Source organism: Micropterus salmoides, unplaced genomic scaffold (assembly GCF_014851395.1).
Source record: "Micropterus salmoides isolate LMB-PRFRI ecotype aquatic unplaced genomic scaffold, ASM1485139v1 Ms_hic_scaffold_7, whole genome shotgun sequence".
Lineage (NCBI taxonomy): Eukaryota > Metazoa > Chordata > Actinopteri > Centrarchiformes > Centrarchidae > Micropterus > Micropterus salmoides.
The window spans coordinates 31,581,612-31,601,153 of NW_024044459.1; the positions used below are offsets into that span (position 1 = coordinate 31,581,612).

At 42.3% G+C, this 19,542-nt stretch overlaps 1 protein-coding gene across 3 annotated transcripts in view; it reads left to right on the top strand.

The window, feature by feature from the left end:
- The window catches only part of lmx1bb (LIM homeobox transcription factor 1, beta b), a 58,500-nt gene that overhangs the window by 10,157 nt on the left and 28,801 nt on the right, over positions 1 to 19,542 (top strand). Inside the window, exons 4-6 of one of the 3 annotated variants that reach the window (XM_038702857.1) lie at positions 1,895 to 1,961; positions 3,982 to 4,104; positions 4,604 to 4,790. In XM_038702857.1, coding sequence (XP_038558785.1) covers positions 1,895 to 1,961; positions 3,982 to 4,104; positions 4,604 to 4,790 — 377 coding nt within the window. Of the gene's footprint in view, positions 1 to 1,894; positions 1,962 to 3,278; positions 3,660 to 3,981; positions 4,105 to 4,603; positions 4,791 to 19,542 lie in introns of those variants that run through there. The other 2 variants (XM_038702859.1, XM_038702858.1) reach the window with 2 other exon arrangements.

A 19,542-nucleotide genomic window follows, 5' to 3' on the forward strand; every position in this document is an offset into this window, starting at 1 on the left:
ATAGTTAAATAGGTTGATAGGTTGTTATGTTTTTACGTTGAGGATTATTATTGTCTGTGATTTTGCATGGCATTGGTTATAGCCTGCGGGTTTGAGGCCTGACACAGTTGGAGCTGTGTGAGTTATTCTCTGGGTTGGAAAATTAATGGATCCTGCGTGGGTTCTAAACAGCGTGATGTAAATGTAATTAAAGTAGCTAAATTGTCTATATGTTTATATTTTAATTTGATTGATGCGTTTGTTTAGATTTGATTTCAATTGAACGAAGTCATAAAATAATTAGATTTATTCGTTGTATTAACGATAAAGGGTCAGTTATGTTGCATTATGTGGCACGTTTTTATCCCTTTCGAATGCGCTTACAATAAGTCATAATAACACATTAGTTTAAGTTGGCGTTAATAACATATTTAGCACTGATTGCTCGTTTTCTTAATGTCCTCCAAACTGTGCCCGTTCTATTGGCGATTTTGATTACAAAGGAAAAACTTTGCTCACGCTCAACCATTTGAATTTCTTCTTTCCCCCGAAATAATTTGTATTATTCAAAACATGCAGTCCACATAACTTTCTTTCTCAATATTCAAAGTCATTACTGTCACTGTGAAAAATCTAAATGGAACCACAGCAGTCGCAGATCCTGCAGGAATGTGCGTTGCAGTCATGACGCATTATAATGGTCTCTTACCTTTCCGATGGATGCCACAGCTCTGCTTACTTTAAAGCAAATTGCTAAATTTTAGGAGACCGTTGCTTTCTGTGGGGCACACCTGCTTTTCCTGCCTTATAGAAGGCGAGGGAGGGCTTGTCATGTAGAGGCTCATTAAAACACTGCCGGCTAAAAGTTGGCGGATTGATTTATTGAATGAATGTTTGATGTCCTCATTCACACAAGCGACCTGGCCGACAACTGCTGAATGAATGGGGGAGGGGGTAACACGGGCTTTATATGTTTCTGAAAATGTATTGATTAGATTGTATTGATAGCTCTCAGCTCATAATGCGTCTTAGTGGTAAGATAATCCAATATAGTGTGAGGCGAAGGTAATTGACCTCATGCTGATGGAAACAGAAGTGGGGGAAAGATTCATGACTGGCAGGTATGGGCTGATTTTAACAGAGCAAGTGTATCTGTGTCCTTTCATAAAGATTCGTATTTATATTTATTTGTGCTTTAAACGTGTCTGTGTCTGTAACATCCTTCATAAAATCCGACAATGGATGTAAATATTAATCTCTGTATGTGACTGTATCTATTTGGCTCCACTGTCTCTTTTAGATCAGTGATTCACAGCCAGGGGTTCTTGTACCTCAAAGGGCACCTCTGCAGTTACGGGGGGGGGGGGGGGGTCGTGGAAAAATTTGAATTTGATTTGAAATATAGAAAATAAAAAATATGATTTGATCATGTGTAGTCATGCATTTGTGTTTAGGATAAAAATCAACACAGAAGTAAGGTTAAACGTAGCCAATGTGATCCTGATATTTATAGTTATATAGTTAGTTATAGTTATTGTCACAAGAACTTACCAACTAGTCTGCACTAGACGTCGCTCAGCTTTCTACCTACCTGAGTCAGTTGTAGGTTGATTAAGAACGCAGAAAGTTATACTGACAGTGGTTGAAACAACCAGTTTCTGTCATTCCAAACGGCATTAAATGCAAACCTGGCCAAATTTGTAAAAGACAGTACCATTGAACAATACCATAAAGCCACCCCTATCAAAGAGGTATGGTAAAGGGGTAGCCTACTTCTTCTGATAGGGCTGTGGGGGTACGTCCGACAAAAAAGGTTGGGAACCACAACTGTTTTAGATAACTTCAGCTGTTCTCTCACTGAACGGCAGAGGGCAACGCCAACAATCTGTCCTCTGTTTTCCAAACTGGGCTACAGGTCATCGCCGTGATGCTTCACAAAGGACATCAAACACAACACGCAGCTATATGCCTTTGGATCGAAGGTAAACACTGTAGATTGACTTAAGATCATTCTAGAGAAACATTTGAACATGCGTTTTATTTATTTTTTTTGTTTCTTCCTTTCAATAAATGATCATGCAGTAAGTAGCCTAATGTGAAATATATGATTTTCTTACCACAATATTTAGGAATTTATCATTATTAGGCCTGCTATGTTTTATTATTACTATTATATTGTTATTGCCGTTGCTGTCGTATCAGTCATACTCTCGACATGTAGTGCTGGTGTCCGTGTTACAGTAGGCTATGTCTTCATTGCCTTTAATTGAGCAGCAGGTAGTTTTTTTTTAGTTTTTTTATTTAAATGAAAATAAATCTCACGTAGATTTGCACAAGCTGGTCTGACAATACGTTTCCTTAAAACGTCTCCATGTGTCCAGTCTTCTTGTGTTTCCTTGCCTGGGCCTGTAGCTCTGCAGCTTCTTCTTTCTTTTTTCTTTTTCTTTTTTTTGATCCTCTCATACAGCGGGACATGGGAAGCAGTGCACAATCCCATTAGTAGCCCTGTAGTTTCAGACAGGCCTCGGTGCAACTGTCCTCCGTACCTTTGCAAACGTCTTGATCACATCTTGACAAAGAAATGTAGGCCTACTGATCGATCCAGAATTGATTAACTTATAAAACACGCAACGCTCAACGGATATGTATATTTATTATTATGCTCATTTGGGTGTTTTTGGATTTTCAATTATTCAGATTGAGGGCTCATTCCTCAGATCAAAGTATAAACTGATCAGTTGTTGAACGGCAGATAATAGATAGCTGCTGTGTTCCTGTAAAACAAATGCAGGACATGGCCTAAATAATAAAAAAATATATAATAAGTATTATTATTATTATTATTGGTGCCTATTTTCTGGCCAAAAGATGGATAGACATGCCTTGTTGTGGCCACCTCAGAGCTGGACACACCGCCGTTATCACCACTGATCGCCAGGTGCATCAGTTGAAAGGGGACAGCAGCTTCCACTGGAAACAATACACAAAAGAGCAAAGACAGCATGTGATGCTCATATGTCATTTTTCTAATACTGAAGGAAATATAACAATTCATGATAGATAGGGGGGGGGGGGGGGGTCGCTTCTATATCTTTACGTTAATTTTTGCTAAATAATAACCATACAATGTTTTATTTTCTTAGAAAACCCTTCATATATTGCGCCCAGTAATGAAATTATAGTGTATTATTGGGTCTATTATTTTCATATAATCGTATTGTTTCTTCAGTGCTAGGCCTCAGAGCCAGGCCCCTGTATATAATATAATTTTTCCTCTTTCTAGTCTTCCTTACGGTTTCCTCCAAGTGTGTGTCGTTATTGGACTGTGTGGAGCACACTGTACTCTGCTCCAATAGCATCCCAATGGCAGTGAATGGGGGAATGAAAAAAGTGTAGCCATGCATGCAGGAGTGGGAGGATCCACTCGCTTCAATCTCGATCTCAGACTTTTGCAGCGACAGGGGCACAACCAACAACCGTCTCTGTTACTTCCAAAGAGTTACTGCCGGGACATATACATACTCTCCTGTTTTGTTTTTGAGGGGGGGATTTGTTGTCAAGTTTGTCGTCTTTTTCTCGTCTTTGACAAAACTGTTACTCCGTGAAGAAATTCCCCCGCTTTTCTCCCGTCGGCTTGAGGACGAGAAGATAAAGCTTCCTCGGTGCTCTAATCATAACAGGTGACTGTTGAGAGAGTTTTTCACCTTTATTGTTTGCTTTCTGTGTCCACACGCTTCTCTGACACATCGGGGACCCGGGTAGCCGGCTTAGACTGCCTTTATCTCTTAACTATTTGCGAGCATCAAAAGTCGAGCTTTTGCATTTCTTGTACTTAAGCTCATTGTCTAGTGTCCCTCCGCCGAGCTGCAGGCTGTGTGTCACACGGAACACAAACGCTTTCAACAGGTTTCAACCTCGCCTCCGCTCCACCTCCAGACAGCTTGTGCGTGCCGCTGGATTTTCTTGTCAGGTCTGACCGTATTCTTATGGATATTGCAACAGGTCTGGTGTCACTGGAGCGCCTCTCCGCTGGAGAACAGCCCGAGACGTGCATCATGCTGGACGGCATTAAAATTGAGGATCATCCCCTGCGATCGGGACAAGCCACGCTCGGAGTCATGCTCGGTGAGTCTTTTACTGTAGAATAAAACCCCAGCAAATCACTGTGAACTGTGAGCACAGGTCAACCACTAGACTGTTATCCCTGTCTGGATGCCATACTGTGCATGCATGCCCACTGCTGTTTTGTTACCTGACGCCTAAGAGCATGAAAAGCGACAAAAGTTCACATGTATGCATGCAAAGGGATGCAACAACAGAGATGATAATAAATAATGTAGTTTTTTTTTTTGCACGTTAGCTTCAAGAAAACGCATCCCGAACGACCCAGACCCATTCAAAGGCTGGGATCTGCAGGCCTTATTGGAGAGGGAATATCAAATTCATCCATTAAAATCTGCTTTTTTAATTTGATTAAATACCATACACATCTAGCCTATAGATTTCTTCAGGCACCCAGTGTGTAGGCCTTTAACGTTTTTAGAGTTTTTAATCAGACATTACAGGTCTTGATATAGGCCTTCTGTCTGTTCTGATGGGCCCAAACTCCTCTGCCCTTTTCCAGGGACTGATTGTCATCATCCATCCGTGTGTGAAGGATGCCAGCGTCCTATCTCCGACCGCTTCTTGATGAGGGTCAACGATTCCTCATGGCACGAGGAGTGTTTGCAGTGCACCGTGTGTCAACAGCCTCTCACCACCAGCTGTTACTTCAGAGAAAGGAAACTTTACTGCAAACACGACTACCAACAGTAAGCACAATTTCGCGGAGGGAATCTCTGCACTCTTGATTTGCATTTCTTTAGTTTGTCTTGGTTGGTGTGCCGTGAATTTTATTTTATTGATATTTCATTTTTGATTTTTTAAAAGGACAATGTGATGGCTTTGGCTGGCCTGGAGGCCTTGTGTGTGTCTCATGCAAAGAAAAAAAAAAACAGTCTGGAAAGTCATTCAGCTAGTGTGAAGTCGTATTTGAATTTAGCAAGACTGGTTGAAGTGTAAAAAATATATCTACCTTCAGGGAGGTATGATATAAATTAACCTGTTGTCGTTGCTTGTTCTGCTGTTCTCTTTACGATTTTATTTCCTGCAAAATTAATGAAAGAATAACAGGAACAAGTGCAATTAAATGTGAACTCTTGTACTTGTTAAAAATGTTAATACTGAATCTTAGTAATGGTGCTCACACTGGCTGGAGGACTCTCGCATTAGGGGTCACATATGCTTCGCTTTCTTCTTGTCGCAGTGGCCCACGATATTTCCACATTTTGTCTGCGGAATGAGCACATTTATGACAAAAAGACGTGATCCCACTCACGCAGGCCCGAGAGTGTGCAGGCGTACAGTCTGTTTATTTTTTCCCTTTTTATTCCGCTCTCTGTCATGTAGTTTGTTTGCATCTTGTGGCATTTCCCCCATCACCATCAGCCGCTTCAGATTCATTACAAAAGATGGAAAAAACAGAATTTCATTCGAGCCCACAGCGCGGGTGAGATTAATTTTCCGATCAGGCCATATTCATTTATTTTGAAAATCTGATTCCTTCATTTGCCTCTAACAGGACTAGGCCTATATGATTTTCTTAAATAAACTTTCTTTATTTAACCGGTACAAATTTATCGTTTTTTAAAAATTATTATTTTATTTTAGATCATGTTTATTCTATTTTATTTGAGGCTATTTTATTTTACTAAGGGATGGTGGCGTTTTAGCATGCGGCATATAGGAGACATGGCAACCATTTAACTGCTTAATGAAAAACTATCTGCGCTTTTTACTTCACATGAGTTATGTGTTCCTGCAGGCTAATGTTGATTTAGATAATAATAGAAAATAATTAGAAGTTCAGGGATTTGCGCGCGCGCGACTCACGCGCGCGCGCACACACACAAACTCAGACGCACACACAATTTTTAAAGGCATTCATAATTTAGTATTAAAATAGTGAGTTTCACAGTTTGAAAAATATGTTCAAAAATCGGACTTATTCTGTTGTTCTAAAATGCTGGAGTGAGATTACAACAGCAGACTCAGTCAGATAAAATGCAGATTGCTAATTTGCTCTGCCTCATTCACAACAACACAATAAATAAAAATACAGCATTATTAAAATTAGAAGACTAAAAATATTAATGTGATAAATTATATATAAATTATAATAATGTAGCAATTGCCCTCTTGTGATTATTGTTTTATAGTAATTACAATAAAGTTGTACATTCAAAATTAGGCCAGTAACAGGAAGTAGCATGGCAGCCATTAGCCATGGAGTAAAATAAATTAGTAAATTGAATTAGTAAATTATCACATAAAGACAGCAGAGACAGTGGCAGACATAGGGGAGGCAAATATTGAAGACAAGTAACAGAAGTAATAACAATGCTGAGGGTTGCTATTTGGCCTGTGAGGACTGGGGGGGTGCCCTGTGTTTCTCATCGCATGAGTGCTTTTCATGCTTGTCACTAAATTTTCAGCTTTTTGTGTCCAGCCTTTTTAACAATTCCACTTCGATTACCGGGACATTATGGCTCTCTGCTAGATACCTTGCAAGCAACAAAGAGTTACATCTGTTGCCGTGCGTGCCATTCATCCAGCTTTGTGACAGGAGTGTATTCGGCTGATAACAATGGAAAATTCATAGCAGTAACTATGGGATACCACAGTCACGGCGTCACGGCTCAGAGGTGGCTGGAAACGGAGAGAGAAGGATCTCTTTCTCATGCCTGCTGTAGCACTGTCCATTTGTAGTTTTTCTTTTAATTTATTTGTTCTGTGTGTGTGTCAAGAGAAGAAGACAAACATACAGAGGCAGACAAGATAATAGTACGTTTTCCTGGCATTTTGTTTGATATGCTTTTGAAGTACCATATTTGGTAAATAACTAACCATTTCCCTATTTTTTTCTCTGCCACTTCTTGTACTTTGAATGCTGTGAGCTTGTGTGGCAAGTCCGAAACACCCCAGCCAAACAAAACAACCTGCTGGGCGACGTCCTGCTTTCACACACTGTTCTCACACACATCTTTTAATTCTTCACCCTCCTTCTCACATTTTTTTTTGACCCCTCCCATGTTAAAAGGTAGCTGGAGCTCCATCACACAGACACAAGAATTTCTTTTTTGTTGTTGTTGTTTATTCCATTCACATTGATGGGATACTTAAAGATGTAATTGGCACCTTTTTGACTTTTATGACACTCATTTAAGATGCATTTGTCAGCCCACAAACTGCTTTGGGCTGTGAAGAGAGCTCCTAGCCTTACAGAGGTCTTCATGCCTAATTACGTTCCTACAGCAACTGATTCATGCCCCGTAATCAGCTCTCACTAGCTATAATAAATCAAGGAATTGGCAAGCAGTCTTTTTTGGCACCTTTGGAACAGGTTTAAGTGCAGATGGGGAGAAACAATTGTGTACTGTGTTATTAAAACTCCCACCAACACAGTTCAACACATCTTGCTCCATATAGTGCAATTATATTGTAACAAGATTAGATTTTATTCGTCTTTTTCCCATATGTTTGCTTCTTTTTTATGCCATGCAGCTGACCTGTGTTCACTGTCCCTGTCTTGAAATAATAGGTATTATTAGGTATTTTTGTGAATGAGGAATATTCTTTATAGCTAAAAATTCAGGGTCCAAAAAAAATCTCAAATGTACGGATGTCAGGCTTATTTTCCGTGGGGAGGGGGTAAAATTAAATATATTTTTGAAGAGGAGGAATACAGAAATACAGCACTGTCTTTTGTAAGAATATTTCAGAGCAAGTTTGATAAAATTGAAGGCAAATAGGCAGAGCTGTCAGTTGGACGGTAGCCAAAGCCGTAGAGGAGGAACAAGCTTGAACGAGACGGGCGGTATGTAAAAGGTAGAGTGGAATTACACCACCCCGAGAGAGTTTGTTGTGCCCTGGTGTTTGGAGGTCAATTATACATCATTAGAAAGAGGGAGATCTTTTCCCCAGGGAGACCTTTCCACTAACCAAGCAGATGCTTTGAAAGAAGCCATGTAATAAGGCCTATCACTTCGCCGAAGTGTTGGACAACACCCCTGTAATGGACTGCCTTGTTAGAAACTGCCATGGGCTCCATCTACAAAACATAACATTAACTAACTATATTATGCACCAAGCTGCCTGCTTTTGGGGCCTGCTGATGCATAAAAAACATGCATTCCAGAGTGGATTTTTTTTTCTCCCCATGCTCTATAAAGTTTTACTGTCTAGCAAAATGTTATTTTAGATTGTTACATTTGTAACTCATCCAAATACACCAGCATGCAGATTTTCCTAAATTGTCTAATTCACGTGCTGTAAGCAAAATGAAATTCAGGTCACAGTAGTATGAGTAGTAGAAAAACACAGCAGTGATGAAGCCATAAAAGCAGAGCTCCAACAACCTGTCTCACCTCCCATGTATGCTGGACGATCCCCCGGTGTGCTGAGAGGTGCTTTTTAGAACTGTTTGGAGTGCCCTCCTGTGAAATTGTTGTTTTTTAATTAGCTGTGCTTGGGACACTGCAGCAGTGTGTGCCGGATAGATGCTGACGGCTGGGTTTCTGTGTTAGCTCACCGATTGTGTGTTTTACTCACTCTAGGACACTCCCGCATGGCCTGGCACTTTCATATGCACGCCAAAAAAACAAAAACAAAAAAAACTAGGATGTACTTTGTGCAGTTAATTAAAGACTGTCCTCCATCCTGCTGAAATATTTCAGAAGCTGCTCTGATCTGTGGGTGTGTGTTCCTTTCTGCAAGACTTTCTAACTTTCAGCTATACTTTCTTTTTTTTAATTCTCCCTAAAAAGGATAAAAATGTGTCTTTAGCCACTGCTCTTGGGTAAATAAGAGAGGACCTCTACAGAGACAAATCTAATGTTAGAAACACTAAGCCGGATAATATTGCTTCAGCTTGCTGGGATTTTTAGTGCTCGGCAAGGAGCTAGCTGACGCTGGCCCCGTTCCTCTGTAAGGAAGTATTGGGTTTTATGTCAACATGGCTCGGCCTGTCCCTGCAGCATACTCGGATGCATCATCTGTCATCTCATGGTTTACTAACTGCGCCCCCCCCCCCCCCCCCCCCCCCCCCCCCCCCCCAACATATTTAGACCCATTAAAGGACCTGTTGGAGTGGTATTTATTTGCATCACTACCAACATCTTGGATTCGCTGTTTTTTGCTGTTTCCGGTTCCCACAAATAGCTCTTTGAGTGATAAATGTTTTAACTTTTTACATGAACCCTTGTATACATGGATACTGCTGTTAAACGTTTTACACTATTTACATCCATTAAAGGTTCAACAGTCTGCTGTTTATATTTACTTTATGTTTTTTTGTGACGCTGTCAGTAAATCATAAGTACAAGTGCTATTAAATCAGGTGATTTCATGAAGGTTTGTTTTTATAAAGGCGTTTCTTCGGTGTGTTTTAGTAGAAATGAGAAATGGGTGCTGTGTGTGTGTGTGTGTGTGTGTGTGTGTGTGTGTGTGTGTGTGTGTGTGGCAGGGGTATGTATGTGTATAGCAGAAGTTTGAATACAAAGCACTTTGCAGGACGCTATGGGAAGCCACAGAGGCTCAGCCACGGTAATGCCCATCACCACTTTAGAGGCCAGACTGGTGGCGAGGGATGTAGAAAGAGGTCTCTGTGGCTTTGTGTGGGGGAGCCGTAGTGCAGGGGAGGAGAAGGATCTGCAGAGGGATCTGCCTGGTGTGCTCACATTACACTGGATGATAGCAGAGGGTTGCAGAGGAACTCAAGCATGCAATTTGTTGGTAGCCACAATTTAACCTCATCTCCTAAAGCCGGCTGTTAGGCAGCCAGTGGGACATGTCAGTCAATCGGGAATGCTAATCAGTGACGGTGGAGAGAAAGCCCTCGGCTCGGCAGCGTACTGATTTTCATTACTGGCTCCAAGTGCTCGGGCCTTTAGGTTTATTTTCACAGCATGACAACTCTTCATAACAAAAAGGAAGGTTACCACAAACCATTAAATGTAATTTACAAATTAGATTTTGGCTAAATCTGTGAAATACTGTAATAGGCTTCTTAAAGTTGCCAGCTGAGAAATATACACACTCAGCAAATGTTTTCAATTTTGATTTGCCAGATTACATGTTTAAATCAGAAGAATTCAATTTTTAGTGGCTAGATTTTTTTCTGTGCTGAAATTATTCATTTTAAATATTGTTTATGGTGTGTTGGTAAACATATAACATTTACAAAGTCATTCCCAGTACATTCCCGGTATTTTTAATTACATTTCATATCTGTTTGTCTCATTTTGCTATTATAGTTCGGAAATAGCCCACACTTGTTTCTACCAGGCAGTCTGGTTGAACGTGCATGAGAAATTGAGACATGGCCTCTGCTGCTGGCTAGCAGTATCACTGCTGGCCCCAACTGTGTATATGTGATCCCACTCTGGAATGTTTTTCCAACACGTAGGCTTTTCACAGATACACTAGAGAGGACTGGCATCATAGTGGCAAGTGCTGCATTCAGACTGTTGTGTGCCCAAGGCTTACTCTCACACTCACGTCACACATTCTAGCTCTACATGGGAATGGGCAGAGCAGTGTGTTTGTCTACATACACACCAGGTTTTTGTGAGGGTGTGGGCGCGCGCGTGTGTGTGTGTGTGTGTGTGTGTGTATACACTTGCTTCCTCTCTCTCTGCTCCTTTCTTTCTTTGTCTCTCATCTAAGCTTTTCCCACTCTGTTTTTTAAAGATACATTTCTGCACATCAACTTAGTTGTATGTCAAATCAAGTCCAAATTTCAGCGGTATAGATTTATGTACAGATACAGCATAACACGTTTCTTTGTCTCCCCCCCTTTTAATCTTCATCAAATGAGATTAGCCTCCAAATACCGGTATTCCTGCCCAAAGTGACTGACAGAGATTTGCACTTTTATCATTAAGTGTGACACTAAGCTGGTCCGAGCTTTGTCTTGAATGGAGGGTCTGACGGAAACGGGGGCTCCTAATCCTTTTATTTGTGTCAGGCCCAGAAAGGGGGGAAGAATGGGGCTGGGGTGGGATGGGGCTGCAGAATGCCACGGCCCTTAGTCCCCTCCAGACCTGGCCTCCACAGCCAAGTGAGCATGAGACTCATCTTATGTGGTCTATGCACTCGAGCGGACGCATACACACTCATGCGCACACGGCCACACATTTGTGCATCTACAGCGTGTTCAAATGTTTGCTCAAGCACATGCACACAATCATAAATACACCACCGCATGTACAAATGCATATGTTCACCTACTTTCGCACCCAATCACAGATACACACAGACATGCACAGTCCTTTTAGAGTATCTAGTAGTGTACCTGCTCACAGCAGAGTATGCGTCTGTCTATGAGTGCATGGATTGCAATAGCAGGAGGTTCAGTCTAGGATGAGATTAATAAAGTTTGCCGGTTCCCTGGTCGAGGTCCAACGCAAGGCTTTTGTCTGCGGCTCACATCGGGTTGTGGGGCTTCAGCTCCTTTTGTGTGTGCACCCTTGTGGTAATCCATCTCCAGCGGGAATCCCCTGGGGCACTTTATTTACTCATTCAACTGTTTGGAAGTCTGTTAGACTGCAGATCAGATGCAGTGAAACCAATGTGATTACTTTAACCAGCACTTCCAGATTCCTGGCCAGCATCTCCTCTCACCCTGAGCTGGCGTGCTCTGCAGGTGGGAGGGAAGGTCCACACTGACTCATCCCGCTCTGTCTTTCCTGTTTACCGGCCTGGTTTGAGTCCAGTCCAATATTCTCTGTTATGAAAATTCTGCATTAGGCATTGAACCTCCTGTGCCCACACACGGTAGAGCTGACTTGATTCTTTTATTATCCTTGTGTATTTGTTATTTTCTCCCTTGCGTCTCAAACATACAATTTCCAACACTGGTGGCTGACTGCATTCTTGCATTTGTCTCTTTCTCAGTAGATCATAATTCAGCACCATAGCAAGTGTGGTGTCACAGTGTAAAAACTAACATCTATGTTTTATTGCAAACAATGAGATGGATTTGGTTATCCATCCATCAACATAAACCCAGAGCTATGTATTTGGGGCTAACCCCCGTGTTAAACCGTTGCAGGCTGTCAGGCTCTCTGAATTTACTCTCCGTCTCTTCCCCCTGGTGTGGCTGGGGAATATGGTTGAAATCAACTGCCAGGACCAGCATCAACAATGAGAGCTTGCTAAACTCGCTGTTTAGAACCAGCCGCTGATTGGTGATGGCTGTCTTGGCAAGAAAAATAACCCTGGATGAAAACAGTGCATATTGGGTTTCTATGCGTCTGACTCACTCCCGTCCTCTCTGACCGGCCCCCCCACGGCAAGCCAGCGTGATTTGTGCACGAGGTCCCGTGACCCATGGAAGCTTCAAAAAGCAGCGAGGGGAAATATTTGGATGATCCTGATGGGGGAGTTGAGACGTGGGAGGGAGGCAGAGATGATGGGGGCTTGGTAAGAGCAGGGCTAAGCGGTGTAAGGCAAGGCAGATGTGGAGAATCTGCAGTGCGGCCGTGATGACAGGGGAGTGTGTGTGTACAGAAGACGACTGCCCATCTTGGATTCTTACCCAGACACCCACCAACACCAGTGGCCCTTAGGACAGCTGCAACACAGACGCCACATTCTGCATAAAAAGGTGGCAAACAGTAGAACAAACTGTGCACAGGGAGTTGGAAAGAGTTGCAATAGAAGAGGCATTTTATCATCAGGTACCATGCCATGATACTGATCGTCTGTACCTCACCCCCCTGCGGTAAACCCCCGATCCCTTCTCTTCTCCCTTTACCTTTCCTCTGCTGGCTGGATATTAATATTTCCCAGAAAGCTGCTACAATATGTCTTCTTGGGAAATTCCACGACTCTTGAACGCTGCAAAATGATCTGGTGTCTATGAAAGGAATGGATAAGGGGATAAAACATAAAGATTTTTCAAAGTGCTTTTTGTGCATATGTGATTTCATAGTGCTCTCTGAATGGAGATTTCTATTTGGCTGCCTTGATAAGAAAAATGTGTTGCTGCAGGTGAAGGCTGAGTTGTTTGCTCTATTCATCTAAATTTTCTCCTCTAGCCGATAGAATTGTTTGATTCAACCTCATGGCCTCATAGCCCATTATTTATGCACAGAATCTGCCTCTGGGGCTAGTTCAGTGGAAACCCAATTGCACAGAAATAGCTGTAGTAGGCTGAGGCTTGATGCATACCCAAACTCAGCATTATAAAAAGCAGAGCTGTGGTCTGAGGTAGCCCCAATCATTCTTTGGCCTCTATGCTTGTCGCTGCCTCCCCCTGAGAGTGGGTGGGTCGACTGACCCCCAGGGTGTCTGTCTGCCTTAACGTTGGCCCTTCAGGCCCAGCCTCACAAAGGAGTGCCAGCCCCAGGACGAAGTTGTGCTCTGAAACCAGAGCTCTAACGTTGTGTTGTGATCTCAGCTGGAGAGACAGCTCTGGCTCTGAGCGGAGCCCTCTCGCAGCATGCAGCTGGGGTCACCGGTCGCCTCTCAACCTTCATCACTCCATTGCGCTTCTGCGCAGCACCGACTAGGACCGCATTATTTATTGGCCCTGCGGTCTTCAGTTCTTCTAAGTCTCTGCCTCACAACACATATCAGAGAGCTTTGATGAGGTCATGTTATCAATTACATCTGGCTTAGGAGGTTAAACTCCACAAAATGTTGGTTCTGCCTGCGCAGTTTTCTAGATGAATGTTTCACATGACTCGTACTGTCAGTAAGAGCAGCGAAAATACAATGAGGCCGTCATCTGTTATGTCTGTGTTGGATGGTCTCACTTTTACACTTTAATCTGTTAAGTAACCAGAAAATCTGGTTTTAGGAAAAATGCCACTTTGAGTGTTTGTGGTGTGAATGTGTCTTCATGTCTATGTTTATGCAGTTTCCTAATACAGCATGTTTATCTCATGGTATCTTATAGGTTGCAGCTTTACTTTGCATTTAATTGTGTTTTTTTGAATTCCTGTGTGAGTGTGCTTGTGTGAGTGTGCTTGTGTGTGTGTGTGTAGTGGGTCTGACACCCGGCCAACCATTGGACATGCTGTTGGCAGGCGACACGGTCTGTGGATTCTCCTCTTGGTCATGCTGCTCTGGAGGCAGAAAGCGGTGCGTGCCACCCAAACCACCAGCCACACCACCCCCTCACCCCCTCTATCATCAGCAGATCGGCCCTCTCCCTGTTCTCCTTGCTCTCCTTTTCCTGGGCCCCAGAGCCTGGGCTGTGGCCTGTGGATGAGTGCTACATCCTGGCTGTCAGCACAGGGGTTAGCTGGGGATTGGCCTGTGGTGGAAGTGCAGTATCAGGGCCTGTCTGTCAGCTCCTCATTCCACTTCCTCCCGCCCCTCAACGCAGGCTGCAGTCAGTGCCACAAACATACGCCGAGCTGTGACCTACTCCGATCTCTGGCTTGAAAATGAAAGGATCACCCTCAGAATAGGCATATTCATAGCAATGCCAATGAAAAGGGGCTGTTTAAAACCCTTAAGTGCTCGGGTGTTGTGTTTTTAAACAGACCGCGAAAGCTTTGACAGACGGTTTACTATTTCACCCAGTATTTCATTTCAGGTACTTTTAACTGTCGCTTTCTGACTTGCAAGCAACAACCACTCACCCACAGCATGTATTTGCATACAATTACAGCTCCTTTGCCACCATCTTTTTCTGGAAAGACCCATTCCCATTTATTTGGTGGATAAATGTTTGCAAAATGTCACTCAAGATATTCCATAAATCTTGTGTATCATAGATTTTCTGCCAAGATTCTGGCTTTGTGCATATGCATGGAGACATACTTTCACTCTGTCTGTGGATCACGTTATCTGATAGACACACAGGTACATACATGCTTACACACACATACACACATCTGTACTGCACATGGTCTCACACAGGCGTACACATGTTGGAGGATTTGTGACTATAATCAGATTAATTGGTCCATCTCTCCTTGGAAACATCATATATACACATGAAGGACTCCAGTAGCTTTCAGCTGGATGCTGCTTACACTAACCAGAGGCCAGGCAGCAGGCGCAAGGTCGGCAGGGTCACAGCACGCTCTCTGGCATCAGCATCTCTTTATGGCTTGAACATTAGAAAAATTATTACAGCACTTACAGCCTCGTTCTGTCTGACAGAGAAGGAATTTCTATCTGTTCCTGTTCAGAGTTCCGGCTTATTTAAGCTCTTTTAGTAAAATCTTACACAGAGAAACTTTTTTTCACAATATAAACATGAAAGTTGGTGTTGCTTGGCAGAAGCCTCGGCCTCTTCAAAGATAGTGGCAAAACATGCTCGGCCTTTGCGATGAATATTATAAGTATTTCAACCATAATCCTAAGCATTCGCCAAACTGCATGCAGGTTTAGTGCCTCAGTACGCAGCATATGTTTTTCTTATTGCCCACAAGTATGTCTATGTGAGGGACTATCTACACACATGCTGCCATTCATGATTTTATTATAGGTTTTAGCTTTACCACAACTTATACATAGGAATGAGTAATGCTTTCTGCCTCTCTTTCTCCTTTTCAAATTGTGTAATGTCATGTTGACTACATACACTTGTGTTTGCATGTATTTTAATAATTATGTGTTGAAGGCAACTAAAAAGTTATCATTACTGGTACAAAATAGTGTTACTGGTACAAAAAGATCATGTTGTGGTTCTTTAGATCAGTGATTCCCAACCAGGGGTACTTCTACAGTTTCCAGGGTGCACATGGAAAGATTGTGCTGCAGCTCAAGTATTTTAATTAAAAATAGAAATTGCAATTTGATAAATGGCCAAAATAACTAAAAGTAATGGATATATGGTTGAAACAGACAGCAATAAATAATAGATACATGGTTGAAATAGCTAAAAGTAATTGATAACTGGCTGAAATGTCCAGCTCATGCTACTCTTAAGTGGTAGTGTGAATGCAGACTTAACCAAACCAACATAAAAATTGACAGATCAATTGTATGGGGAAAAAAATATTGTAACATCCACTATTATATTCACTTTTGTATCATTAATAGCTGTTAACCATTCAGTTTAAAATCTATTAAAATGAACACATTTAAAACAACAAAGGGCACTTGAGTTCATCTGACAGGGCTGTACGAGTGCATCTGTAAAAAAACGGCCGGGAACTACTGATTTAGGGGGTAGAAATATGATATTTACGCACACAAGCACCAACTTCCTCACAAACATAATGGTAGGAGAATGGTTGTGTGAATTGTGTTTAGTGTCATTGATTTGATCCATCTCCAAGTATCAGTGGGATGTGGTTTACCAGATCAGAAAAGTTCAGATACTGTTAGATAAGCTGTCGATCACCAAAAGACCAAATTAACCTTCACATACTTACTTGTGATTGTCCAAATTTTCTGTCTGCCTGCTCTCGCTCATGTGGTAAACCCCGGGCTGCTGGCACTTAAGACAAACGAAACAACCCATAAAAACGTATTTTGCAAAAACTGTTTCGCCCAGCTCTGGTTTTTTCACACATTCTGGCGCTAATAAGCTCTGACACACCCTTAACAACCACCCTCTCAAAGAGTACATCTAGTGTGGAGCAGCGGTTTGGTGTCCAGGGGAAGCCTGTGGTTCTGGAGCCAGAGAAGGAGTCGTGCCCTGCCGTCCCACAGAGATGACAGGAAGATAAGAAAGAGAGGTGGCCTCTCCTCACAAAAACATCCCACCAGGAACTAACCTAACCTAGGGGGGAGATATGGAGGGCTTCAAGACTCTTGTCAAGATCTATCCTTGCTGGAAGAAAATACAAAGAAAAGAACATTGTTTCTAGGAACGTTAGTCATCCAGTAGCCTCAGAATCCACTGTTAGATGTTCTTGCGGTATCACAAATATCCATATCAAGTTCATACTACAACAGCATGCCTCTGTATGTCACAACTTTGGCTTTGTGACATGGCTTCTCCTAACCAACAGCCACAGAAATAAGGGGAGGGGGGTCTAAGTATAAGCGACAGACTCTTGGCAGACGCAGCCCCTGCAGTTATAACTTAGAAAACTGCTTATAGTTTGCAATATTTGAGAAGGCGAAGTGAAAAGGTAGCCATTTCTCCTAGACGATGCGTAATGAGGGAACCGTAGGGAAGGAGAAACAGCGAGTGGTTTGTGGAAGCTGCACTAACACAGGGATCAGCAGCATTAAAAGAGATTTACACCCCCAGCTCTTGAACAGTTTTCTTTTGCTCAATGGTTCCTCTTTTACAGATATTTCAAGGAAGTAATAAACTGCACTGACAAGCGTTCGAGTGGCTTTGAAACATCCCTCATGGGCAACAGAGCTCCATCACTTCTTTCACAGTGCCTTAGCTCTGGATCATTATTTTTGCAGAAGCCAGCCTGTTTCTCTCTGTTAACAGCATTTGGCCTCGCCTGGATATTATGATCAGCTTGTTGTTGTTTATCAAATAAATGTTGCCTAACTAACTATAATACTTCCAGCGATACGTTCTCCCCAAGGGTAAGTCAGTTCAACATTTATCTCGTTGTGAGTGGTGCTTTTGCCGTGTGGTTAAGGCCTACAGACTGTTTTTCCTGACAGTTAAGTTCTTTTGAAGCTGTCTGCATGGTCCAGAATGAGGCCCTGCACAGTGTAAGATGTCATACTCCCACTGTGCTGACCAACGTGCTCTGTGGGCCTTGATGTGCCTATAACATTTAATGGTGCTTTGGCAAATGCTTATGGAAACTCTTACTTTGCCTAGCAATCAAATTACATTCCCTTGGCTTTGTTTTTGTTTTTTTATTTACCGTAATTATTAATTTTCCTCTTTGATATACTTAAGTATGAACTCATGGCTGAGACAGAAGAGTCGAAAGAATATGCATTATCTGCTAATTATTAAGATTAAGGGTGGGATAAATAAACCAGAACGAAAGGGAACATTTGTCTTGAGTAAGGCACGGTTCCCCACATTCTGCTACCCCACAGCATGGATGTTTGTAGTCTCGCCGGGATAACAGAACATCACACACTCTCCCTTTGGATGTGGAGCTGGGACTAGGATTGGCAGGCAGGGTTGTCAGGAGGAGGAGGAGGACAGGGGTAGGTCATGCCGTGGCACGTTCATGTCTCAGTGTGGGATGAGGAAACATCTCGTCCTCGCACAGGTTCATGAAGAAACAGCCTGCTTCTGATTAGTCACTCTGATCCGCAGTGATAAACAATTCCTGTGGTCTCCTGCTCACAGAAACATCGCTAGCAATGAGTGTTCACGGGTGGTTTGTGTGTTTGTATGTATGCTCAGACATTTAGGGTGTGTGCTTTTGTGTGTTTAAATAAATTTCCAAAATTATGATAAATAATCTGTATCTTACTAAAAATAGCATGAAGTTTGATTTATCTGGTTGCAGATGGACACCAGTAATATTTGTACAAGCTTGAAATGGAATAATGGGTTGTTCTTATGGTCTAGAATGACATCAGAGTTGTAATTTGCAATCCAAAACATGAGGCTCTGTGGTGATTTTATTAACTATAGTTAGACCATCACATGTTTAAATAGCAGAACAGATAAAAAAGACATGCATGGTATCTCTTCATGCCAAATCTACAGACCGCAGTCCAAAACCATAACCAGAGGGTGATGGAGGAGTTTTAAAACATTTAGCTCAGAGAGTCTGCTGTCCTCTTTGCCCTTGCTGGTAACTGGCAAAGTTTATCTGTTGCTGCACTTCCGCGCAGATGCCTGGCATCGAGCCTTACCGGTGATAAAAACGTCTTCAGAAGGTAAGTGTTTATGGTGAGGATCCCTAAGGTTAGCAGGATCAAAGCTCTGTTGAAAGGACATTAAGCAAAGAAACAGGAATAATAAACAAAACAGCCAGTTAGTCATACAATCAGATTTATGACATCTAGAAACCATGTCAGGGAGAGGCAGATTTCTGTCAGCCTGCTCTTTATTGCTGTAAAAAAAAGCCTCCACAGTCTTTAAAAAACAGCCCAGTTAAGTAAAAAGAACAATAGCAACGTGGAAGGGAGGGAAGCATTTGAGATTTCACACCACAAATATAGAGTGGATTTTTTTTTTTGCCACTTTATATTGCTCTTGTGTTATTTTCTCTTTCTTGTCCAGGATTGAAATAAGACGCTGATTGGATGAAAATCCTGTTTGACTTTTTCATTCTCTGTGAATTTCTGGGTTTGTGGGGGAAATGCTCAGCAGCCCTCTATCTATCTTACGAGGAAAAGTATGTTAGCGTCAGACAACAGCCTTGTGTATGGCTCAGCTTGGGGTTCTCTCTGGTGCTCGTCGACTGGGAATGGCTGATTGTGTTGACTGTTTCAGCTGGGTATGTTCACAAATGCTCCCTGAATACCACACATTTGTTTTTGGGTTTTCTTCACATTCAAATCAGGTTTTAGGAGTTTGTACGAGCGCTTGCCACAGTGGTCAGGCATGTTTTTTCAGTGTAGCCTGTAGGAGTGGTGTACCACCCGGGCCTGCCATTCCCGTCCTGT